The sequence below is a fragment of the Myotis davidii genome, unplaced genomic scaffold (genome assembly GCF_000327345.1).
Source record: "Myotis davidii unplaced genomic scaffold, ASM32734v1 scaffold123, whole genome shotgun sequence".
Taxonomy (NCBI): Eukaryota; Metazoa; Chordata; class Mammalia; order Chiroptera; family Vespertilionidae; genus Myotis; species Myotis davidii.
Genome location: NW_006295391.1, coordinates 996,728 through 1,018,852, shown reverse-complemented (window position 1 = coordinate 1,018,852; position 22,125 = coordinate 996,728). Strand labels below are relative to the sequence as shown.

Genomic DNA, 22,125 nt, shown 5'->3' with positions numbered 1-22,125 from the left:
CTGATTTTCATGACATACTTTGTCGTACAGAGATACAAACAGTGCTAGGAAAGGAGAGTTCCACTGACCCTGTAAATAGAAAACCCTAGGGCAGTGGTCAGCAAACTGCGGCTCAGCAAACCACGGCTCGCGAGCCACATGCGGCTCTTTGGCCCCTTGAGTGTGGCTCTTCCACAAAATACTGATTTCTGCGCATGGGCCACAAAGTTTCAATTGCACTGTACTTGCGTGCCCGCACGTAGTATTTTGTGGAAGAGCCACATTGAAGGGGCCAAAGAGCCGCATGTGGCTCACGAGCCACGGTTTGCTGACCACAGACCTAGGGCTAGGTGTCCCAAGGCCTCAGTGAGAAAGAATTTAACATCATGGTTTATTACTGATAGAAAAAAAATTGCAGAAGAAAGGGCTTCCGTTGTCCCCCATACCTAATTCTCAGGCTTTACAAAGCTTGGCACAAGGCTACTTATTATAATTTATTTTGGGTTAATTATATGTCCAAAGCATTTGGCTTTAGTGTATGGCACAGATAAATATCTGTGGTTGCCCACGGTGTAGATCACGTGTCCAGAGGTTGGCCCCACTCTCAGCTCCATCTTTTAAATCAGTGCTGCTCTTCTGGCAGGACGCTGTCCTACACGCCATCTGGAGCAGGTGCTGGGGACCCCAGGCTCGTTCTTTACCGTCATGGTGATTAAGTGTGTGGAAGGGTGTAATTTAATGATGTGGATACCTATCCACCGGAGACTTAGACATCCTCCGGGCGAGGCCTGGCGATCCCTTCTTGCTCTTCACAAGGTATTTGTACTTTGGGTTTTGCTTAATCCAATTCTTCAGCGCATCACAGGCATCCTGCTGATGGCCCGTGTTCGTGTAACTCACGGCCAAAGCCATCAAAGCTTTCAAGTTGTTGGGCTGCAATTCTAAGCACCTGAAGGAATTGGGGGGAAAAAGCCAGTTTCAGATTTTTTTTTTCGGAGTTAGAGTCTGAACAGTTTTTTAGAAAACCTGAGGTCTTTATTAATTAAATGGTACTGCTAAGGTTATGTGAAGCCCCTGGAGAATATCACATTCATTACCTACATGAAAATGAGGACCTACACTTATTTTTAAGGAAGTTAAAACTCACCCTGATGCATGCCAGTTTTGGTGATTTTAATAAATAATTTAAAAGCTATAGAAAATGTGGCCAATCCCTGCACATAATTTATTAGTAGTCCATCTAACGAGAAGTAGGGGATATCATTCACGCTGCTCTACTGTCAATGTATGAAATGCACCTTATCCACAAAGCAAACTGGTTTGAATTACATCTGGACATCCAGAGATGAAAGATGGAACAGCGTTGTGTAAAGGAGAGGGAAATCCCATGTTTCCAGACTGTCAGTGTGGGTTTACGGGAGGCCCAGGCTACGATGCTTCCCCTCATGCTATTCCATGGCCTCTGGCAAGGGCTGTTTAAACCTTGATGTGCATGGGAATCATCTGGGGATCTCTGATACAGAGGGCCTGCGGTGGGCCCAGGCTGTGCGGGTCTGATAGGCTCTCAGGTGATGATGATGCTAGGAGTCTCTGGATAAGACTGAGTAGCAAGCCCTAGATCAGTGGTTCTCAACCTTGGCTGTACATTAGAATTATATATATATATATATATGAAAGAGTAGGGAAAATGGGAGTCTATTTGGTAGGGGCTGTCCTTCCCCCCAGGGTTTAAATGGGGGCTCTAATCAAGTATGGTGCGATGCTACACCCTCCCAAAGTTAGTCTAGAGCTTTAGTCAGGGGCTCAAACTTGCAAGTTGCTAAAAATATCTCAGGAGATGCTTTGTAGACACCAGAGCTAAAACTGCATTGAGATTATTTTGAGTATATTTTTTTTCTGAAGAGAACTTTCAGATGCTGCGGAAGGATAGGACATTAAAAGGACCATTTATTCAGTGAGTCTATTTTATGACTGCTTCTGACATAGACTCCTTCATGCTAATGAAGGCCAATGATTTGTAAATGGCCTAACATTGAGCTTAAGGAACATTATTTCCTCATCAGTTCCTGTTTTTCACAGCTCTGTATAAGTCAGAGGGGGCCTCTCAGCACTTCTTCCGGCCAAATTCTTTGCAATGTCTATGAAGGTCAAAAGGTAAATCTGAAGCAATGGGAAATCCATTAACAGGTGTCCACCAGTCCCGTGGCTTTGCACTTAGCTTCACTACCTCTGGAGGGCGACAATAGCTGCTTGCTCGTTTTCATTCTCTGCCTGAGTTATCCCGAGGAACTGCCATGCCTACAAGAAACAACTGATGTCAACATTGCAGGAGGAAGCAGAATCACTCATATGCAGTAGTTGGTTTATTTGCCCCCGACAGATCCCTCTATGCAGAGCAACCTGTCTCAGGTGGGAGAGTCTTGTAAAAGGGGAAATATCGAATGCATTTCTTCAGTCAAATTCTTTTGTGACACTTAGAAACCTCTCCTGTGACCCAGGGAAACCCCTGAGTTTCTGAGATATCAGGTATTTTAAGACCAAAAGATAAGTACACAAAAGTATGCATTTGTGATGCAAAAAGGTAGGAAAATAATCCAGAAATGCAGCTAAATAAAGTTGACAGTAAGAAATCTCAAGATGTACAAAATTAACTTGTATAAACGAAAGTCAAGCAGTTATCAGAAGGGGCAACAGGAAATTTAGGAACTACGGAAGAACAAAACCAAACCCCTTACAAGGCGTTTAATGCCCTAATATAGGGTTGGGCAGGAGGTTTACAGTTTTGAGGACATGACACAGTTTATTCCTGTGTTGTTATTTATTGTATTATTTTCCATGTAAACAACTATAAACCTACTTTTGCCCCACCCTGTATAGTTACTGTTAAAATGCACAAAATATATAAAGTGCAATGTAATGTACCTATAATTTTAAAGCCTACACTTAACACTTTATATTGCATCATAGCATTTCTTTCATGTTTTTATAAAATCTTCCTACTTATAGTTCTTAATTTAAATTTTGTTGAATGGATATACTATTATTAACTCAACCAGTTCTTTTATTGCTCTGAGATTGTTTTCAACCCTTTGCTATTGTAAATAATATGAGGAATATCTTCAAGCAGATAATGTTTTTCATATCTAGAATGACATTTTTAATATTAGCACAATAATTCTCACACCATTACAACAGCAATGCACATAAAAGAAGACCTCCCATTACACACACTGTCCTCAAATTTGCTGGGGTTGTATCTGAGTCTTGGGGATTTGAAAAGGTTTGGGTAGGGCATAACTCTCCCACCGTTGAGAACCAATGCTATGAATGTTTTAAAACAATCTATATGAAAACACTTATAGAGTCATCTTAAAGTGCTATAAGATTATGAATTATTATTACACATACCATACACACTCATAAAAATATTAATTATTTCCCCCCAGAATTTCAGTGACTCTTTTTAATCTTTTAAATGTACACAAAGCAGCATCCATTTTTTATTTCACCTTCCATACATCCTAGAATGCTTCTTAAGAAGAGATGGATGGAAGTCTTTCTCTGAGGGCTTCTTCCTAGGCTCTGGGCATCACTTGCACTGTCCACAGAATGTCTACTATCTTAGATTGGGGTCTACACAGATTCAGAAACCTTGGGTCATACATTATCTAGGACCTATTTGTAACCAAGTGTCATCATTTTCTCATTAATGAATCTGGGATAATAATGCATACTTTTTCTAACCTCCCAAAGTTGTCATGTCAAATGATATAATAGACATGAGAACATATGGCATCTAGAAATGTAAGGTGACATTATTTTTTTTGGTGGGGGAGGTTGACCTGTATTTTTCTATTAATGCAACAATTTTCTCTTCTACAATGATTCAAACATCTTTTTTGTTGTTGTCGACACTATTACAGATGTCCTCCCCTTTGCCCAGTTCCACCCAGTACCTGCCACCCCTCCCCTGGCCTTCATCACTCTGTTGTCTGTGTCCATGGGTTATGCATGTACATTCTTTGGCAACTCTCTTCACCTTTTTAAAATATCTTTTGAAAAATTCTAATATTTTGATTCAGAATGCCAGCTCTCAGTTCAATCTCATTTCATTATCGGTGTTTTGACTAACAAGATACCAGGGGCTTTCGTGATCAGTTTACTTGTTCTTTCAACACGAAGTACAACCAATAGTAGTAATAAAGGCTAAATACTGATGTAGCAGACACTGAACGAATTTAACCCTCGCAAAACCCAATGAGATGGTTATTATAATCGCAATGTCCACTTTACATATGAGCAAACGGAAGCTAAGAGGGTTTAAATGACTTGCCCCAGACCACATGGCTCATGGCTAACCAGTGGTGGAGCTCAAGGTACCGCTGTATTTGAACCCACACAGAATGGCAGAGTCTGAGAAGCTTAACCACTATTCCATACCGCCTTCTCAGCACTGGACATACCCAGTCCTAAAAATGTCTCAAATTCCTCTGGGCATATTTCTTATAAAAAGTTTCCTGAAAATTACAAGCTATGAGGAAGGATTTTATACCTGCCACTATACTATGACAGGCCTTCACAGGTTTAAGTGTGGAGCAAGATAAGATTGCAGAAGCCTCTTTGGTGGTCTCTCCAATCACCCTTCACACCTCAGAGAAAGGGGTTTTTCTAACACGCCTTTTCCTAGTGCTCCCTCCCCATGGCTTTCAAGATGAAGTTCAATCTCTTGCCTACCTCTTTTTGCCTCCACTCCTGCCATTCTCTCCCCTCTCATCCCCTAACCTGATGTTTCAGGTCCCTCTGCTCAGCCAAGAACCACTTCCTCTAAACAACAACTCCACTCCCCTGCTGTCTTTAATGAATCCGCTCTCCTTGAAAACTCAGCTTGGGATCCACTTAGCGGGGAAGGCTGAGTCAGTGTCTGCTGTCTGCTCTCCTCGCCTCCTGTGCACTTGCATTTATTACACTGCACTGGTTTGTTTACTTGCCCCTCCAGATAGACCACTCACCCATCTTTTCAGTTGTTCCATTTCTCCGGCCTTTCAGGGGTCTGAGCCTAGTGTGGGGCACAAGCCCCGGGACGGAGTGTGTGTTCAATAAATGTGGAGGGAGTAAACCAATGGGGAGAGAGGTGTCTCTCCAGACCCAGACTCCTGCCTGCCGAGCTTCCAGGTAGGCAATTTTAGTTTTTCATTTCTTTTCTCCACCCTTTCTTTTGTGGCACCATAGATAGATATTGCAGATTTGGTTCGAAAACAGTTTATATCACACTACGCCACGCTAACTCCTTTGGGAACCATTACTCGATAAAAATGCCACCAGTAGACCTCTGTGTCATCCTCTGTCCCTCAACTAGCGCATGCAGCCCCCCTCTGAGCCTGGCAGGATGAGGGGGAAAGGCACCTCTGCATCTCCCGGGTCCTGAAGAATCGCGGCCTCCATGAACAGGATGGTGACTGGGAGGTCCCCTTCCTTCAGCCTCTTTAAGCCCTCTTCAAATGCCCCCGGCCAGTCCTTGAAGGGGTTTTCGGTGTGGAAGTAATAGCCCTACAACACAGAAGGGCCAACACAGATCCATTGGTTTATCTCCTCATTCTCACATGCAGTAAGCTCTTTTAGAATTTAAATTAAATTGAAGTGTTTAATTGCAATTAAATTCTTTTATTATTTTTTGAAAATTTTATTGTATTTATTTTTAATATATATATTTTATTGTTGGTAGTATTACAGATGTCTCCCATTCCCCCCTTTAACCCCCTCCTCCCAGCTCTTACCCACCCGCTCAGGTCTTTGCCACATATTGCCCGTGTCCATGGGCTATGTACTAAGTAATATATAAGTTCTTTGGTTTATCTCTTCTCATCTCCCCAACCCCCAATTGAGGTATGTTTTATTGTGGTGAAATTTTATTTCATATACATAACATAAAATTAACCATTTAAATTTCAATTACTGTTTTTTTCTTATTATGAATGTACATTTTCATTGTATACACTTTAGATTTTGTAGATTTTTGTCATTGACTAATATAAAATGTACCCCAAATGCCGCAACCTAAATATGATCACTGCTAATATTTTGGCGTTTGTTTTCATTCTGATTTTTTTTTTGTTCATTTTGTTTTAACCATCCCCTGCCCTGCTCCCCAAGATTGTAAAAATACTGAGTTTTTGCATATATTTTTGCTACATGCTCACACTCAGTCCCCTGCAGTGTTAATACTGCATACTGTACATCTGTTTATGCAGTCTGGCCCTTTTGAGGGTTATAAACCATTGTAATATCTAAGATTTCTTTTGTCCTCCCACTCCTCAAACCAGTGTATGTCCCATTGCTGGCTATATCGCCCACTGAGAAGGCATGTTTTAAAGTTATAGATCTTCTTTCATTGTAAAAATTTAAACAATGCAGAATGTACAAACAATCTTCTAGTGTTTTTCTATGACTATATACATTAAACAAATAAGCTCATGCTATCAGTGCAGTTTTACAGTGTAAGCCCCACGTCGTTTTAGTTATTATAATTATTTATATTAACGTTTACTTAGTCAAACCCATATTGATGGTCTTTCAGATTATTTTCATAAAGTTACAGTGAAAGCCTCATGCCCAAATCTTTGTGTGCATTGATATTACCTTAAGATAGACTTCTAGAGAGATTTATTAGGCTAAAGCTATGAACTATCTTGAGGCCCTTGATATGTGTAGCTGAATTGTTCTTGAGAAAGTATGTCCCAATTTAAACTCTCAACAGAAGTCCCTGAGAGACATTATTTATTGCAATGTTAGCTACATGGATTATAATAAAAATCTTTCTAATTTGATAGATATAATTAAGCTAGTCTGTTGATGATGCCACTGAGGTTTTAAAATAGATCAAATGGAGACCTTCAGGAAGACAAACCCCTTATCAAAAGCCACTGAGCTTATGTAATTGTGTTGCGGATTTGGGTCCCAGGAGTGTGGGGCTCAGGGTCCTAGCCATATCTCAGATTCAAGGACTGTAGTAGTTCAAAGGCGGGGGGTCAGGGGGTGGGGAAGGATGGAAATGGGAGGCATCTGTAATTAGAGTCTGATGTTCTGTATCAATGTTCTTTCTTCTTACATAGTTTTGATTTTTTTTTTTGGTAGAAAAGACAGTTATTCTTAATGAGAGGGTTGTTCCAATTTTATGAGATTGCCTGGCCTACTGAGGGACACAGAATATGAAGAAGAGAAAGACATTTTAATGACTATGTAGATTGAAAATCCCCTAAGATCAGAGACTATTAATCATCATTTCCCTAGTAGCTAGTGCAGAATAGACACAAATAAGTATTTGTTGGATTGGACTATCATGGAAATTATCCAGAACTAAATATTATTGAGACTTCCTCCACCAAAATCACAATATAAGCATATACTATATCTGATTCCCCTCCCCAGTATAAGAAAATTCCACATATCTTTTTATCTTTCAAGGCATTTAAACTTATTTCTCAAGCCCTCCCCTCCCAAACTGTTTTTAAAAGCACAAATCCAAGGGCAACTGGGACCTCATGGGTAATTTGGTTGGCTGGCCACTGCGCTTGCATTTGCTGGAGCTCCTGTCAGGGAAATATCTCTGAGGGATCCCCTTGGGACTTGACCTGGTTGTGTGAAGGCTACCTTTTCCACTGAGTTTCTTTGCTAGCTGTATAATGACTACCTGTGAGATACAGTCCTAAGCCCTGCTTCATTCCCCTGCCCATTCATATCACTTCTGTCAGCTCATCTATGTGGCTCATGGGACCGACTGACAGAAAGCATTGTGGGACTAGCCCAGGTCTTGTTCCAACATGCCCTCAAAGTCAGCTAGGCAAGCAGTCAGGATCCAAGCTGTAGTTGACTGCCAAACTGTCTGTATCAATATTGATAAAAATAAGGGTATTCCATTCCAGCTTTGCTACTCTGACACATTGTTTGATTATATTGCTTTCATCTACCGAATTTCTCCTAGATCTGATTGATATTAAATTGTCTGTTTGATTCTTAGATTTTTTTTCCCACAAAATGATTACCAACTAATGTATAATTATATGATTCAAAGAGATTGAGAAAACCTGTCAGCATGTATAAGAAGAGAATTGGTCACCTTCTCGCTAGCTGAAATTGTAACTTGGTTCTGGGCTTCTTGGTTCTCGGATATCCAGTTCCTCCGGGCCATTTCTTCCCATTCTGCTTGCATCTTATCCCAAAACTCTGTATCTGACTAGGAGACAGGAAAAATCAAGAGAGGTGGATTTAAGAGCATGCTCGATCGTTTTGGTTATTTCCAGTAAGACAGTTTTCCTTATGGATCAAAATGATACTCATAGTCGAAGAGTTTCTGGAGGGTCCTCAGAGGTCAAAGTGTTGAACTGAATGAACTGTGACTTTCCCCAGCAGGAAAATCGCTATCATCAGAAGGTCCTGGATCATTTAGACCAAATTCAGCAAAAAATCCATTACTTGACCAATTTCAAGTGTGGGTACCAGACACACGTTTTAGGAAGGGTGGCCTTTCCTCCAGTTGCTCCTAGGCTAGGAGCTAGAGCAACAGCTTTGGGACTGGGTAGGCAGTGACTTGGTGAGGCAGTTGGCTATGGACAAAGAAAAGTAACATTAGTTGATCCTACTCTATGCCATGCACTGTGATGGGAGAAATGTGCTCCTAGAAGGCTATGGCCACAAAGCTAGGGTTGCACAGGATTTGACTCCTAGTCTGGCTTCCAAGGTCAGGCTTATCACCTTATGACAAACCTGGCCTCTTGATGCTAAAGAATGAAGGACCCTGGCTTTGTGAACTTTACTGAGTCGTCTTCAAGGTCTTTTCTATGGAAGGATCATTTTTTTTTTAAAAAAAACCTCACTTTTTCTTATAGTTTTTGTTATTGTTGTTGTTGTTTTACGTTTTTCAAAAGGGAAACCTGTTTTTATTTCAGAGGAGATCTGTGCTCTGGATGGAGGCAGAATTTTTCTCCAAGATCTGTTCCAGGTTGGCTTAGATGTCCTTGGAGAGGAAAAAGGGGCAAGTATCTTAAAGAACTTAAGAGAGGAAGGGGAACTTCCCAGGGGTGGGGAGAGAAGAGGTGGTAAGTTCTGAGATGAGTGAGAGACTGGTGCTTAGTTTTTAGGTATTTCCCTAGCAAATTAGACTGACCTCCAAGGGGATGACAAAGAAGATGATTGGGGGAGAGGCCTGACTTGAACTCTGATCCCATGTGTCAGGGAAATAGAGAAAAAATTGAATTTTAAGGAGCCACTTGGGGCTTGGTTGGCTGTTAGCAGTAGCAAAGCAAATAAGAAAGTGAAGACTCATCCTTGTTTTCTGGCAGCACAAATGCTTCCCCAGATTTGGTGTCTGAGACAAAGTTACCTTCCCAGTGTGGCAAGAGAGGTGCTTGGAAACCACCTTATTGTCTTTTAAAGAAAACAAAGAAATGGACATTTCCTGATCACTGGAGTCTGGGGCTGAGAGTCATACTCTAGTTGCAAATCTCAATTTCTATGATTCTAAGCCCTGTGACTTGTTGACACACCATCAACTTGATTTGAGACTGCTTTTCGCCTTTGAATCCTCCCAGTCTCACCTTCCACACCACCCTCATGCCTGGGGGTGGTTGTGCTGTGGCGGGAACTCTTCAAAGTTGCTTGGAATGATAGATATAACCTTATTTCTTCTGCATACAAATGTTCAGGGACTAAAGGTAAACACAATGTGACTAATCCCAGGCTACTAAATAAATAGTAGGTCTTGCTCTCTTCCTTTATCATATCCAGAATACTCATTCCCACCACAGTGCTCAGTGGGGGCCTCCCTTCAACGAAGGCTCAGGGTAGCAGGCATCTTGAGAATCTATGATTGGGATGCTAGAAGCACATGGAATGGCCACGTCACATCCAGGTTAAAATTGGGAATAAAATTCAAAATTTCTTTTACAATGAGTGGTTTTAGTAGAACACCAAATTGTGCAAACAGAATGATCTCAGGTATACAAAGGCAATGGCTAGATTAACTACTTGAAGGAAATATGCTACCCTGCTAAGAGTAATCTCTTTGAACGAAGGGACGATGGGCGATGCTTCCTCTGCTTCTTTACATTTTTCCATACTTTCTGAATTTTCTGATTTTCATTAATTTTGCAATAATAAAGTTTAAAAACAACAATAAAAATACATTAGCCTTCCCTTTTTAGTACCATGAAACCTGAACACTTAGGTACTAAGGAGTTAGGAGAAATTTTTTGGAGCCTCATTGTCTGCCTTGAATAGCTTTTCAAAGATGCAGGCTCATCCTGTCTTCATAGCTGCTGACAGAAATCTGTCAAGTGAATTTTACAATGTTTACTGACTTTCCCAAGCCCCCTGGTGGGTAATGTGAAGTGCCAATGACTTCCAGTACTTTTTAAGGCAGTTACTTGTTCCCCTATTGAGGTTCTCCAGAATTTAAAGCGATTACAAGTCTTTTGAAGGAAGGAACGAGAAAGATTTTATAATGTGCACATCTGGGTTGTAAAAAGATGCATCACCTTTCCTGCAGTTTCAAATGCGAGCAGGAGGTGCATAAATAAAACTACTGTGGGCATCAGAGGAACCTCAGCTCAGAGGGGGTGGGGGGCTGCCCGGCTCTCATTTAATGATACACACCAGGCCTTACTGTTACCACTTAGAATAAGTTCTGACTAATTAGAGTGCACAGCACAGTTTCATTTAATTACAGAAGACTATTTTTAGCACAATCAATTTTCAGCCAGCCTCAAAATCCAGACTTCATTCACCTAACCACAATTAACACTGCTGCTTTTTTTCTATTTCTAATCAGTTTCAAGAAACCTGAGACATATTTGAATTTTAAACATTTTAGACAGAATTGAGGGGACTTAATATATTGATGATTTTCTTAGTTGTCCTGATATTTTGGTAGGTTGTTTTTTAATATTCCACAGGTAGTAAGTTATAATGCTTATACCAGAAATGAGCTGTTGTTGCAAACCATTTTCATTTTCAAAAATAGCTTTCTTATGATATCAATGGTATTCTTAAAAACTTGGGATATGCAGTATTATGGTTAAGAATAGCACTTCTCTCCTCAGATGAACCTGGGAACAGATTCTGGCTCCATCACTAACCTTCTGCAAGTACTATTACCTTCCCAGGTCTCATTTTCCTTAGCTTTAAAAGGAAGATATAGAATAGTGATCTTGGTTACTTGTTATGAGGACTAAATGAGAAAATGTAAATGTGGCATATAGCACATGGTAAATGCTCAATAAAAGTAGGTGTTCTTGTTAGTGTTTTTCCAGCATTGAAAACTATAAAAACACACACAAAAACAATGAATGAAAATCACCCACAATATCAAAGATTAAATATCTGTGTTTGGTGTTTTAATTACATATTCTTTTCCAGATATTTTTCCATTAGTCATATACATCTTTCCCTTCTAATTATTAAAAAAGAGGAGGAAAGTTAAGAATGTTGTGGCAAAAATGGACTGTTATATAGCAATTAAAATGGTACTTATGAAGAACTTCTTACAACCTGGACTAGCTTTTGAGTTATAATGTTTCTTGATAAGTCATATGATCACAATGATAGAAAACAACAAATAACATGCCAGGAAAGCACCAATAGCACTGCTTTCATGGGATGGGATTATGAATAATTTGCAGCCATCACCTTTCCTTGTACTTTCAATATTTCCCAAATTTTCTATTACTAGCATGTGTTATTCTGGTGAAAAAGCGGTTAAAAATGGTGACGTCTTTTCAGTTTTACTTCCTCCAATGATCCCACACTAGAACAATTTCTTGCCTCTCTGAATTCCTTCAACACATATTCAGTGTTAGTGATTTAGAACAAGAGAGGTATGCACTAGAAACTGCCATTACCCCTGTGAACGTGAGCAAGTCATTTTAATCCATCTGTACATTATTTTTTCTTATTTGTAAATTGAGAAGACTGGAATTATTAGCTAAGGCTTTGTTGTCTATGATTCAGAAGATCAGAATAAGGGGAAAGGGAGTGTGTTCACTGATCTTGAAAAATTATACTTTAAAGCATTTTCCCCAAAGCATATTTGACACTTTCCCTTCCGTTTTTGATTGTAAAACTAGAAAATAAAAATTTCTATGAAAATCATGACAAAATTAAATATTAATTATAATAAAGAATAAGAAAATAAGTAATTTAGTTTAGAACCAGGACATTTTAAAGATAGCAACATATTATCACTTCCCACTCACCAGTCTGTTCTGGTCATCCTTGAGTTAAAACAGAAATATTTTAAACTTTGTGGTCAAACATAACTGCTGATTAGAATGATCCTGGCATTGTGCTGTGCAAGGACTGATCCGTGTGAAACTATATGCCATTTCTGCCTGTCAGGAATCTCACTTTCTTTTTGCCTCTTTTAAAAAAGTTTAAATTCTTTTTTGTTTAAAGTATTACACGAGTCTCCTTTTCCCCCTATTGACCTCTCCCTGGCCGCTCCCACCCCCTAGCACATGCCCTCACTCCCTACTGTGTGTCCATTGGTTATGCTCATATGCACGCATACAAGTCCTTGGGTTGATCTCTTACCCTCTCACCCCTCACCTTCACTCCTTCGTTTTTACAGCAGCATAGTGTTCCATTGTGTAGATGTACCACAGTTTTCTAATCCACTCATCTGCTAATGGGCACTTAGGCTGTTTCCAAATCTTAGCTATTATAAATTGTGCTGCTATGAACACAGGGGTACATATGTCCTTTCTGATTGGTGTTTGTGTTTTCTTGGGATATATTCTAAGGAGTGGGATTACTGGGTCAAATGGAAGTTCCATTTTAAATTTTTTGAGGAAACTCCATACTGTTTTCCACAGTGGCTGCACCAGTCTGCCTTTTTGCCTCTTCAGATATTCACTGATTAGCTGTTACTGGACAGAACTTTAAAAAACAACCAACCAACCAGTCCTTCTATATGTGCAAAACAAAAGACAGCACACCTTGCATGGTGAGGAATGAAAAATCACTATGCAAGGCTGGGTAAGTGTTGAAGTGAAATTATGTGCAGTCAGTTTGGGACCTCATTGCTCTGAGATCCAGCAGCCCAGGCTGGTGTAGATTGGCTAAGCTCTTCCCACTCAACACATCTCTTGTTGACTAAGCTCAGTAGTAGTTAAGGGTTCCATATGGCTGCCCAAAAAAGACATTCAACCTGCGGCTGCAATCATAAATGTGAAGCACCCTGCTCAAGGATGGGATAGAATTTGAATTGGTCAGAATTAGTTTGAGCTCTGGGTGCAGCCTGGGTGTCCCACGGAGTGAGGGGTCATTGACAAATGAGTAACTCAGGCAAGAGTGAAAGTGCAAGAGTAACTCTGTTTATGAAGCGATTTACCTAGGAAAGCAGGGCTCAGAGGGGTGATGAGAGCTGAGTAAGCCAACTTAGCCTTGTTGTGCAGATAAGAGAATTAAGAAGAGTGAATGGCAGTTCCAGGGAGTAGACTTTTATAAAACATGATTATGAAGCTGCCTGAAAATGGAGTGGGCTGCTTCCTCCTCAGGATGGATGCTCCAACATTAGAAGTCTTCAGAAACAGACAGAATAACCAATGTGAGGAGTGTTTGTAAAGATGACTCACAGATTAGCTGGAGGTTTGACCCAATAAATTCTGTAGTCTCTTAACAACCCCAAAGATCTCTGGTTGTAACACTAATAATGAATTGACTTACTGAGTAAACAGGAAGGCTCAAAATGAATAAAATCTCAATGAGATAAGAAGTGGATCTGTCTTGGGTGCCCTTTCCCAACCTAAACAGGATAAGGACAAAAACACATGGGCTTCAACATCAGCTGGAACAGGGTGGAATCTGGCTGTGCCCCTTGGCACATGACCTCTTCAACTCCATTCACCTCTTTGACTCAGTTTCCTCACCTGTAAAATGTAAAAAGTCTCTGGGGTGTTTGTGCAGATTAAGTGGAACAATGTATGTGAAGTGCTTAGAACTTGAAACATTAAGAACTAAGGAACTGGCTGAAATAGTTAAAGCTATTTTATATTTGTAAGTGAAAAAGAATATTTCCCAAGATAGAGAAAGGATGCAATCCCACAAACAGTAAACTGTGTGGTTCAGAAGTGTTGGAAACCAAAAATATTGGTACTAGCACTCAACATAGATTTTCTGGTTGCCTCTGGTTAGACATGCCTTCTTGTATAATGGAGCTGCCATCACTGCAGATGTTGGCAGGCACCAGGCAAGTAGCCAGAGGCTCTCTCCAAACAATGTGCCAGCAGATTAGCTGCAGAAACATGGGGAAGAGAAATTGGAAATGATGGGAAGGAGAGGAAAGGACACAGGAGGCTGGAAATAATACAACACAAGCCTTGAGCAGGATGTCAGAAGGAAACCAAGAGCCATTTCTAACAGAGAATCTAAGGTAGTTAGCTTTCTGTTCTTTCCTTCCTTTTCTGGTGAGGGGCAAAGAGGAATGGAGTATTAAAGCACAGTGAGCAAACCTGTTATCCAAATGGGCAGGGTCATTAGCCTATTCATTTACAAACGAATGCCTTGCTAGGACTGGAGTTTCACATGACTGTATCTATGTCTGTGGTTCCAGCAGTAATTGTATTCACAACAAAGAGCTGGCCTTAAGATGCTCTGGAACAGCCGTGGGCAAACTACAGCCTGCGGGCCCGTTTAAAATGAATAAAACTATTGAAAAAAAAGACCCGTACCCTTTTACGTAATGATGTTTACTTTGAATTTATATTAGTTCACACAAACACTCCATGCATGCTTTTGTTCCGGCCCTCCGGTCCAGTTTAAGAACCTATTGTGGCCCTCGAGTCAAAAAGTTTGCCCACCCCTGCTCTGGAACCAGAGGTTTGGAGACCAACCCTGGGCTTGCTGCCATTTTGGGAGTAAGGTTTCATGGGGTCAACATCTCAGAGGCTGTTTATTTCTTGGTACTAGCACTCAGCATAGATTTTCCTGTTGCCTCCTTGTTTAATGGCATGGAGGCCTGCTCTTTGGGCAACTAGCAGCATGTGACTACAGGGCTACTTGACCACAGGCATGAGGAGATGGGGAGGGTCCTGGGGTCTGAGACTGTTCCATGTGACAATGTCATGTGATAAAGGATTAGCAGTGTGAATCGGTTCCACAGGGGGTTTCTTCTTTTTCAGCTATTTCTATGGGTAGTGAAAAGTTTCTGGGAAACTCTTTAGCAGTTTTAAAAAAGAAAGTATTAGAAATATTTACTAAATCCAAACGATGTGTTTGTGCTGTGTGTGATAGAACTATTAAACAAAACAGAACAAAGCCAACCACCTAGATATGGATGCCACTCCCAGGAAGCTCACTGTCCAATGATAAAGTAAAAAGAGGGGTGACTGTAATTCAGGATAGGGTGAACAAAGGATGCAAAAAGAGATGAAGTTGCTTGCTCAAAGGCACGCTATCTTGGTAAAAAACAGAGCCAGAATTCAAGACATTTCACTCTTCCCTGTTATGGCATAATGCAGTTTGCGACATGGCTACAGCAGTGTTCCTGGTCCCCGTCCTCCTCAGAACCTTGCCACTCCAGGACGAGGCGGAGTCTACTGCCTGTCTCTGAACACTTCCCGTGACAAACAGAATGTGATGACAGTGACCTGGTGTGGCTCTTAAGACTAGATCCTAAAAGGTGACACAGCTTGTGCCTCCCTCTTTCTTTCTGGACACTCCCTTGGAATCTAGCAGCGAGGCTGCAAGGAAGCCCAGGCCTCAGAGAAAGGCCATGTTGGTGTCCTGGCATCCGTGCAGCTAATGCCTCAGTGACCATCAGCACCGGCTGTCTGCCTGTGAGTGACAGTGCTTCAGAGGATCCGCACGCCAGCCTTCAAGCCATGCTGACACCTATGCACCAAAGAGGGTGCCATCCCCTTCTAGCTCTACACAGATTACAGATTTTTGCAGCAAAATAAACATTGTTATTTTAAGCCATATGTGTTGGAATAACTTATTACATATCCAGAGTAACTGGAACACACTTGGGGTCAGAGGATAGAGCAGGGAAGGAAGGTGAGGTGCAGAGAAGGGACCTAATGACAGGCCTTCCTCAAAGGGCTGGTGGTAATGGAGAGCCGCAGCATCCCCCAGAGGGCACACTGGGAACAAAGAGTGCTGTGGTCAAACAGCTTGAGAGGCTTTAGGTTAAACCTATAGGCCAGATCTAGCCAAGAGACGTTTTCCCTCCTAAGCTTAGATACAAAATCTCACCTCAAAACCCAGATTTCAGACCTTTCACGAAGACTTGTGAATAGTAGGCCCACATGTCTGGAAGCAGCACTTTCAGGTGGCACATGTGGTTCTCTACTTCGGTGGTTCTCAACCTTCCTAATGCCGCGACCCTTTAATACAGTTCCTCATGTTGTGGTGACCTCCAATTTCATTGTTACAAATTGAACATAATTAGCGCATAGTGATTAATCACAAAAACAATATGTAATTATATATGTGTTTTCTGATGGTCTTAGGCGACCCCTGTGAAAGGGTCATTCAACCCCAAAGGTGTCGCGACCCACAGGTTGAGAACCGCTGATCTAAGGTCTCCTCCAGACCTAGAAGTCTACGTGTCTGTGATTAACACAGAAAGGCACATGCATTCAAACCTCAGCCCTAGCCTCCGCTTCCTTCAGACTTCGACGCTTTAATTCTCTAAGATCTAAATGTTTTATCTACTTCATCACAGTCACCACCAGGCCATCACTTTACTTGCCTGGCTCCTGGAGGTAGCAGAGTTGGCAAATTCTGGACAAATGTGAACAACAGGATCTTTGCTGCGTGACTTCCCAGGACCTTCAAATGTTAGTATACATTAATATACATGCTAACTATCTAAGAGAGAGATGACCCCAAATGAGTGTGTGTGTGTGTGTGTGTGTGTGTGTGTGTGTGTGTGTGTGTGAGAGAGAGAGAGAGAGAGAGAGAGAGAGAGAGATTGATTAGGGTTCTCCAGAACACAGCTTGGGAAATGCTGATGTAGAGACCCAGGGCATAAGCATAGAAAGGTCCATGAAAACAGAGATTGTTGGTGGGATGAATTTGGTGAATCTTAAGAAACAGGCAGGGATAGGCATTTACCACACACAGGTTTTGTGTATGTGACTGCTTCCAATGAAACTCATCTCCAATGAGCCAGCAGCTTCTTGAATCCTCACATGTGCTGTGTGAATCAGAATTCTTCAAGATTTTGTTGTTTTATTTTTCCACAAAAGGAAATGAAACCCAATATGTGAAGGGAAGAATTAAAGTAATTTTGGTATGTTTTTGGTAAGACAACTCATTTGATGCATTTATCTTTTCAATATTGACTAGTCATTGAAAATGGCCTTTGAAACTATATATAATTATATGTACAGATTAGACAAAGATGGGAAGAACATGAGAAAATGAAAACAGTTAATTTATTAGTGTAGTGGGATTTCTGGGTAGTTTCTAACCCTTCTTCCCCAACCTTTTGATTTCCCTTATTGTTGTTGCCATATATATATATTTAATATTTTACAGAGAGGCAGGGAGAGGGATAAAGAGAAACATCGATCAGCTGCCTCCTACACACTCCCTACTGGGTATGTGCCTGCAACCAAGGTACATGACCTTTACTGGAATCAAACCTAGGACCCTTGAGTCCACAGGCCTACACTCTATCCACTGAACCAAACCATTGCCTGGAATTTGTATGCATATATGCATAACTCATGGCCACAGACAATAGGGTGGTGAAGGCTTGTCGTTGCTTTTAAAATAATTTAAATAAGAGAGACAGTTTGATAAAGAAATTATTTTCTGGTGACTAACAACGTTTAAGTTCTATAATTGTTTCAAGATCTGCGAAACATGCAAACATTCTCTGTATTGGGAATAGTAGTTAAGGGTAGGAGTTTTGGAGCTAGACTGGTTGGAATTCCAGTTCCATCACTGAATGGTGCTGTGACCTTGAACAAGTTACCGAATCTATGTCCCAGCTTTCTCATGTTAAATTGAGATATGGCTGCTGTAAAGCACTGAGCTACACACCAGGGGAACATGTACAGCTACAACTAAAGCAAGCTTAGGGTGTCTGTGCGTATAAACAGGCTCCTTCTTCCTCTCCTTTCCTTTGCTGTAGGGCAAGGCCACCAGAGAGATTGTTTTAAAAGCAGTTTCCTCTGCAACATTTTACCTGGTGATAAAAAATTTTACCTGCTAGACTTCCAAACCTCAGAGGGAAGGCTGGGGGTGGGGTGGGACGTAATCAACCAAAGAATTTGTATGCATATATGCATAACTCATGGACACAGACAATAGGGTGGTGAAGGCCAGGGGTGGGAGACAGAGATCAATGAGGGAAAAAGGGGACATATGTAATGCTTTCTTTTTTAAAAAAAATACATTTTTATTGATTTCAGAGAGAGAGAGAAAGAGAGAGAGAAACATCAATGATGAGAGGGCATCATTGAGTAGCTGCCTCCTGCACGCACCCCCCACTGGGGATTAAGCCCACAACCCGGGCATGTGCCCTTGCCTGGAATCAAACCCCGGACTCTTCAGTCCGCAGGCCAATGCTCCATCCACTGAGCCAAATCAGCTAAGGCATACTTTCAACAACTGGCTATGTCTAATGCCAATGTTGACACTACCTTCCAGAGCGACCCTTCCCCCTATCCTTTAGGGTTAATTATGGGGGAAAAATTGGGCCAGTCATGTTGATGGGCAAGTCAAATTAAAAAATCACTCATATTTATTGGTCATATTGTACTGATATTTTGACTTTCTCCCCTCCACCCTCACCCCCTTTTTATGACTACCTGATGGTCACAACAGTTGACTAGATGTGAAGATAGAGTCTAGATCCAGTTTGTAATCTTATGAAGATAACAGGGAGGAAAACAGCAGAAGCTGCTTTCTTTGACACTGAAATCAAACTAGCTGACTCAAGGGCAAGACAAGGATTCTGAAACACAGCCAGGGGCCCCCTGCCTTGGACCAAAGTGGTAGTATTTCATCTCTGGGTGGAGTGGGGAGGGGAATGTGTTCATGCTGCCTGGAGCTGATATCCAGCTGTTCATAACTACTGTGGAGCTAGGTAGTTTCTGTTACACCCATCCATGCCTTCCAGATGGTCAAAATTATCACACATTCTCCTTGTGTTTTGATTTATTGGCCTGTGAGGATTAATTTGGATAGAACTAGAGAAATATTTTCTCTGCCAAGGATACTAGGCATTGCATCTAGCTTCTTGGCAGCCACGGACTCATACCCGGCATCATAACACAGAAGAGAAGCCCAGTAAAATGCCAGGCCAGCGACTCCGTGGCCTGGGAGAAAAATCTGCCATGGTAGCACTCTTTTCTACAGAGCCTACCAAACAATGGAGAAGAGGCTATGGAGGGATTTATATTAGACTGTACTGGCAAGAATTGTTGGACTTTAACAAATGACATATACTGTATTGGTCTCGGGAACTATTATGTAATTAGGCACACATTTGGAAGGGTTGGGCATAATGTTTTAAAAAAGAAATACTTAGGTGTACAAGATAGTAGTGCTTTTCTAATGTCGATAAAATTGATTTTTTCATACGTAATCTTTTTATTGAGATCACTCATAAAAGTTGAACAGTAGCATCTTCTCAAAGTAATTTATTATATATTATACAGTTAATTCACTCATTCAGCCAAGTTATTGACAAGCCTACTATGTAGCAGTCAATATTCTAGTCATGGGGATAGCAATGAATAAGACAGATGCTAATCCTGCTACTGGAGTATGCAGTCTGGAGGAGCATAGACAAATGCAGTATAGTACTGTAGGATAAGGGGAGAATAGGTACCCTAGAAGCAAAGAGGAGAGGAACCCAAATTAGACTCGGGAGTTCTAGGATCTTCTGGAAGCAATGAAAACCAATGGAGACTCTAAGAGAGAAATTAGCAGGTCATGGGGCGAGGAAAGAACATTTCTGATAGGAGGAATAGCATGTGAAAAAGCTAGAAGGATTACATGGCCTATTCTAGGAACTGATAACTTATGATGATGCCAGTGTAGGTATCAAGGTGGGAGCCAGGGTTGAGGATGTAGAAGCAAGAATGGTCCAGATCATGAAGAGCCTTACATAAGCAGGTCAATGAGTTTGGACTGTAAGAACATGTAGAAGGTCATGCAGATGTGGGTTTTAGAGAGCTTTCTCTGCTTGAGTGAAGAGAATGGAATAAATGGAACATTCCATTTTTATACTTTGGAGGCAGTGAGATCAGTTCCAAGGCTGTTAGCGTTGTCTGTATAAGAGATGATACCACCAGAATAGGGTGTTGGCAGTGGAGATGAAGAGAAATGGGTGGATTTGAGAGATATTTAGTGGAATCAATAGGACTTGGTGTTTGATTAGATGTTGGGAGAGTGATAGATGTTGGGTAGGAAGGAGAGAGAAACTGGGGTGGGGGGTGGGGGGTGAGGAGGCGAAGCTTTTCCTTGGAGGACCCCATCCTCTGACTTGAGGAACAGAAAAGGTAAAGTAGGGTTACAGTGAAAAGCTCAGATCCGGGTATGTTCTATGTAAAGTGCCTTTGATGTGTTTGAGCATAGATGTTGATTAGGCTGCATGCTGTGTGGGTTTGGTCTCAGGAAGAAAACCAGAGCCAGGGATGAGGATTTCAGAGTCATCAGCATGTGCATGTTGACTGGACTCACACAAGGGGAAGTGTTCAACCAGTGAGATGGTGCTAGGATTGGAGAGCAGGCTGCTGGGTGTTGCGCTCTTGAGAACAAGGAATAGGCAGAGGAGAAAGAACTCCCTCCAGAGGGAGGAAGAGTGTGGGGTCAGAAAATCCAACGGAAGAGAATCTTAGTGGAGGATATGAGAGATTAGACTGGGATGGAGTCCGCAGGTGAGTGTGACTAGTAATGAAGTCATGCTTTCACCCAAAACAGCATCCATGGAATAGGGGTGGGAGCCAGATCGACACGGATTGAAAGCAAATGAAAATAAAAAGACATACACTGTCATACATTGTAACAGTAAAGAAAACCATCTTTGGAGAGTTATTGAAACTGAAATAGCTGAATCTTCACTTAGCCGGCTTCCCACCCCCCTCAATTTTATGCATTTATACCTACCTACCCACCCACCTACCCACTTACCCATCTACTTATCTACCTAGCTAATCTTTAACTGGTAAGTCAAATGCCTTATTTGAATCATGGCCAAGGCTAAGGATGGGAGTGGGATAGGGAGAGAAACACATATTTTCTTTTTAAGAAACAGCCATATTTTCTTTTTCTGTTTTTTTGTCCTATAGAATCAGCATCACAACAGGAAGTAAGAAGCTTTAGGAATATCTGATCCACCCCCTTCTCCTGGGGATGAATTGGGGGGGGGGGCAGAAGAGAGATAAATTAGGAGGCTATTGCAGTAAACTGGGATGAGATCAGGGTGATTACAATGGAAACAGAGAGGAAAGAGCGAATTAGAGATTTTCTAAGCAAAGAAATGAGGATTAGTGACAAAACTGCATTGCTTCCTACTAAGAGCAAAAATATTGTCACCTTGAATATGTATAACTTTTAAAGAGCTTTCAAATATATTAACTTATTTGACCTTCATCAGTGATTTGTCCAATGTCACTACCTATTAATAACTGAACCAGGGCCAGACCCTTATCTCCTAATTCCTCCTCTATACCCTTTTTATTAATGCAACCTTGTTTCCCTCATCTGGCTCTGCAGCTCTAACCTGTCCTTAGCATTACGGATCAGTCAATGCTGTTGCTTGGCAAATATTATCCTGGTTGGAGGAAAGAGCAGAACAGAGCCCTTCTGTTTGTCTCTTGTCACTTCGCCCCAACATCTAGCCTATAATCCTTATAAACCAGCTAACATTGAAGGGACCAGGAGAGAGTATTTTCATGAAGTGAATGGTCAAGGATGTGTATTTCCCATGACCAGGTTTGGGCCACCAAGGGCAAGCCAACCTGAAGCTATCATGAATTCCAAAAGGAGTTTCATTCTGTTTAGAAATATCAGGTCACAGATAGTGTACGCAGCTTCTTTTCTATCAGGAATGAAGGAAACTACAGTAGAAAGTTACAATGAAACTCTTTGGTTATGGTTCAAAAAAAAAAGGAAGGAAAATATAATAAAACA

The 22,125-nt window shown here is 41.2% G+C and overlaps 1 protein-coding gene across 1 annotated transcript in view; it reads right to left on the bottom strand.

Moving 5' to 3' along the window:
* PEX5L (peroxisomal biogenesis factor 5-like) overlaps positions 1-22,125 on the bottom strand; it is a 158,226-nt gene that overhangs the window by 7,229 nt on the left and 128,872 nt on the right. Inside the window, exons 9-12 of the mRNA XM_006770031.2 lie at positions 8,093-8,209; positions 5,383-5,526; positions 2,207-2,277; positions 731-928 (exon numbers count right to left, since the gene is read on the bottom strand). Of these exons, the coding sequence (XP_006770094.1) occupies positions 731-928; positions 2,207-2,277; positions 5,383-5,526; positions 8,093-8,209 (530 nt within the window). The remainder of the gene's footprint in view (positions 1-730; positions 929-2,206; positions 2,278-5,382; positions 5,527-8,092; positions 8,210-22,125) is intronic.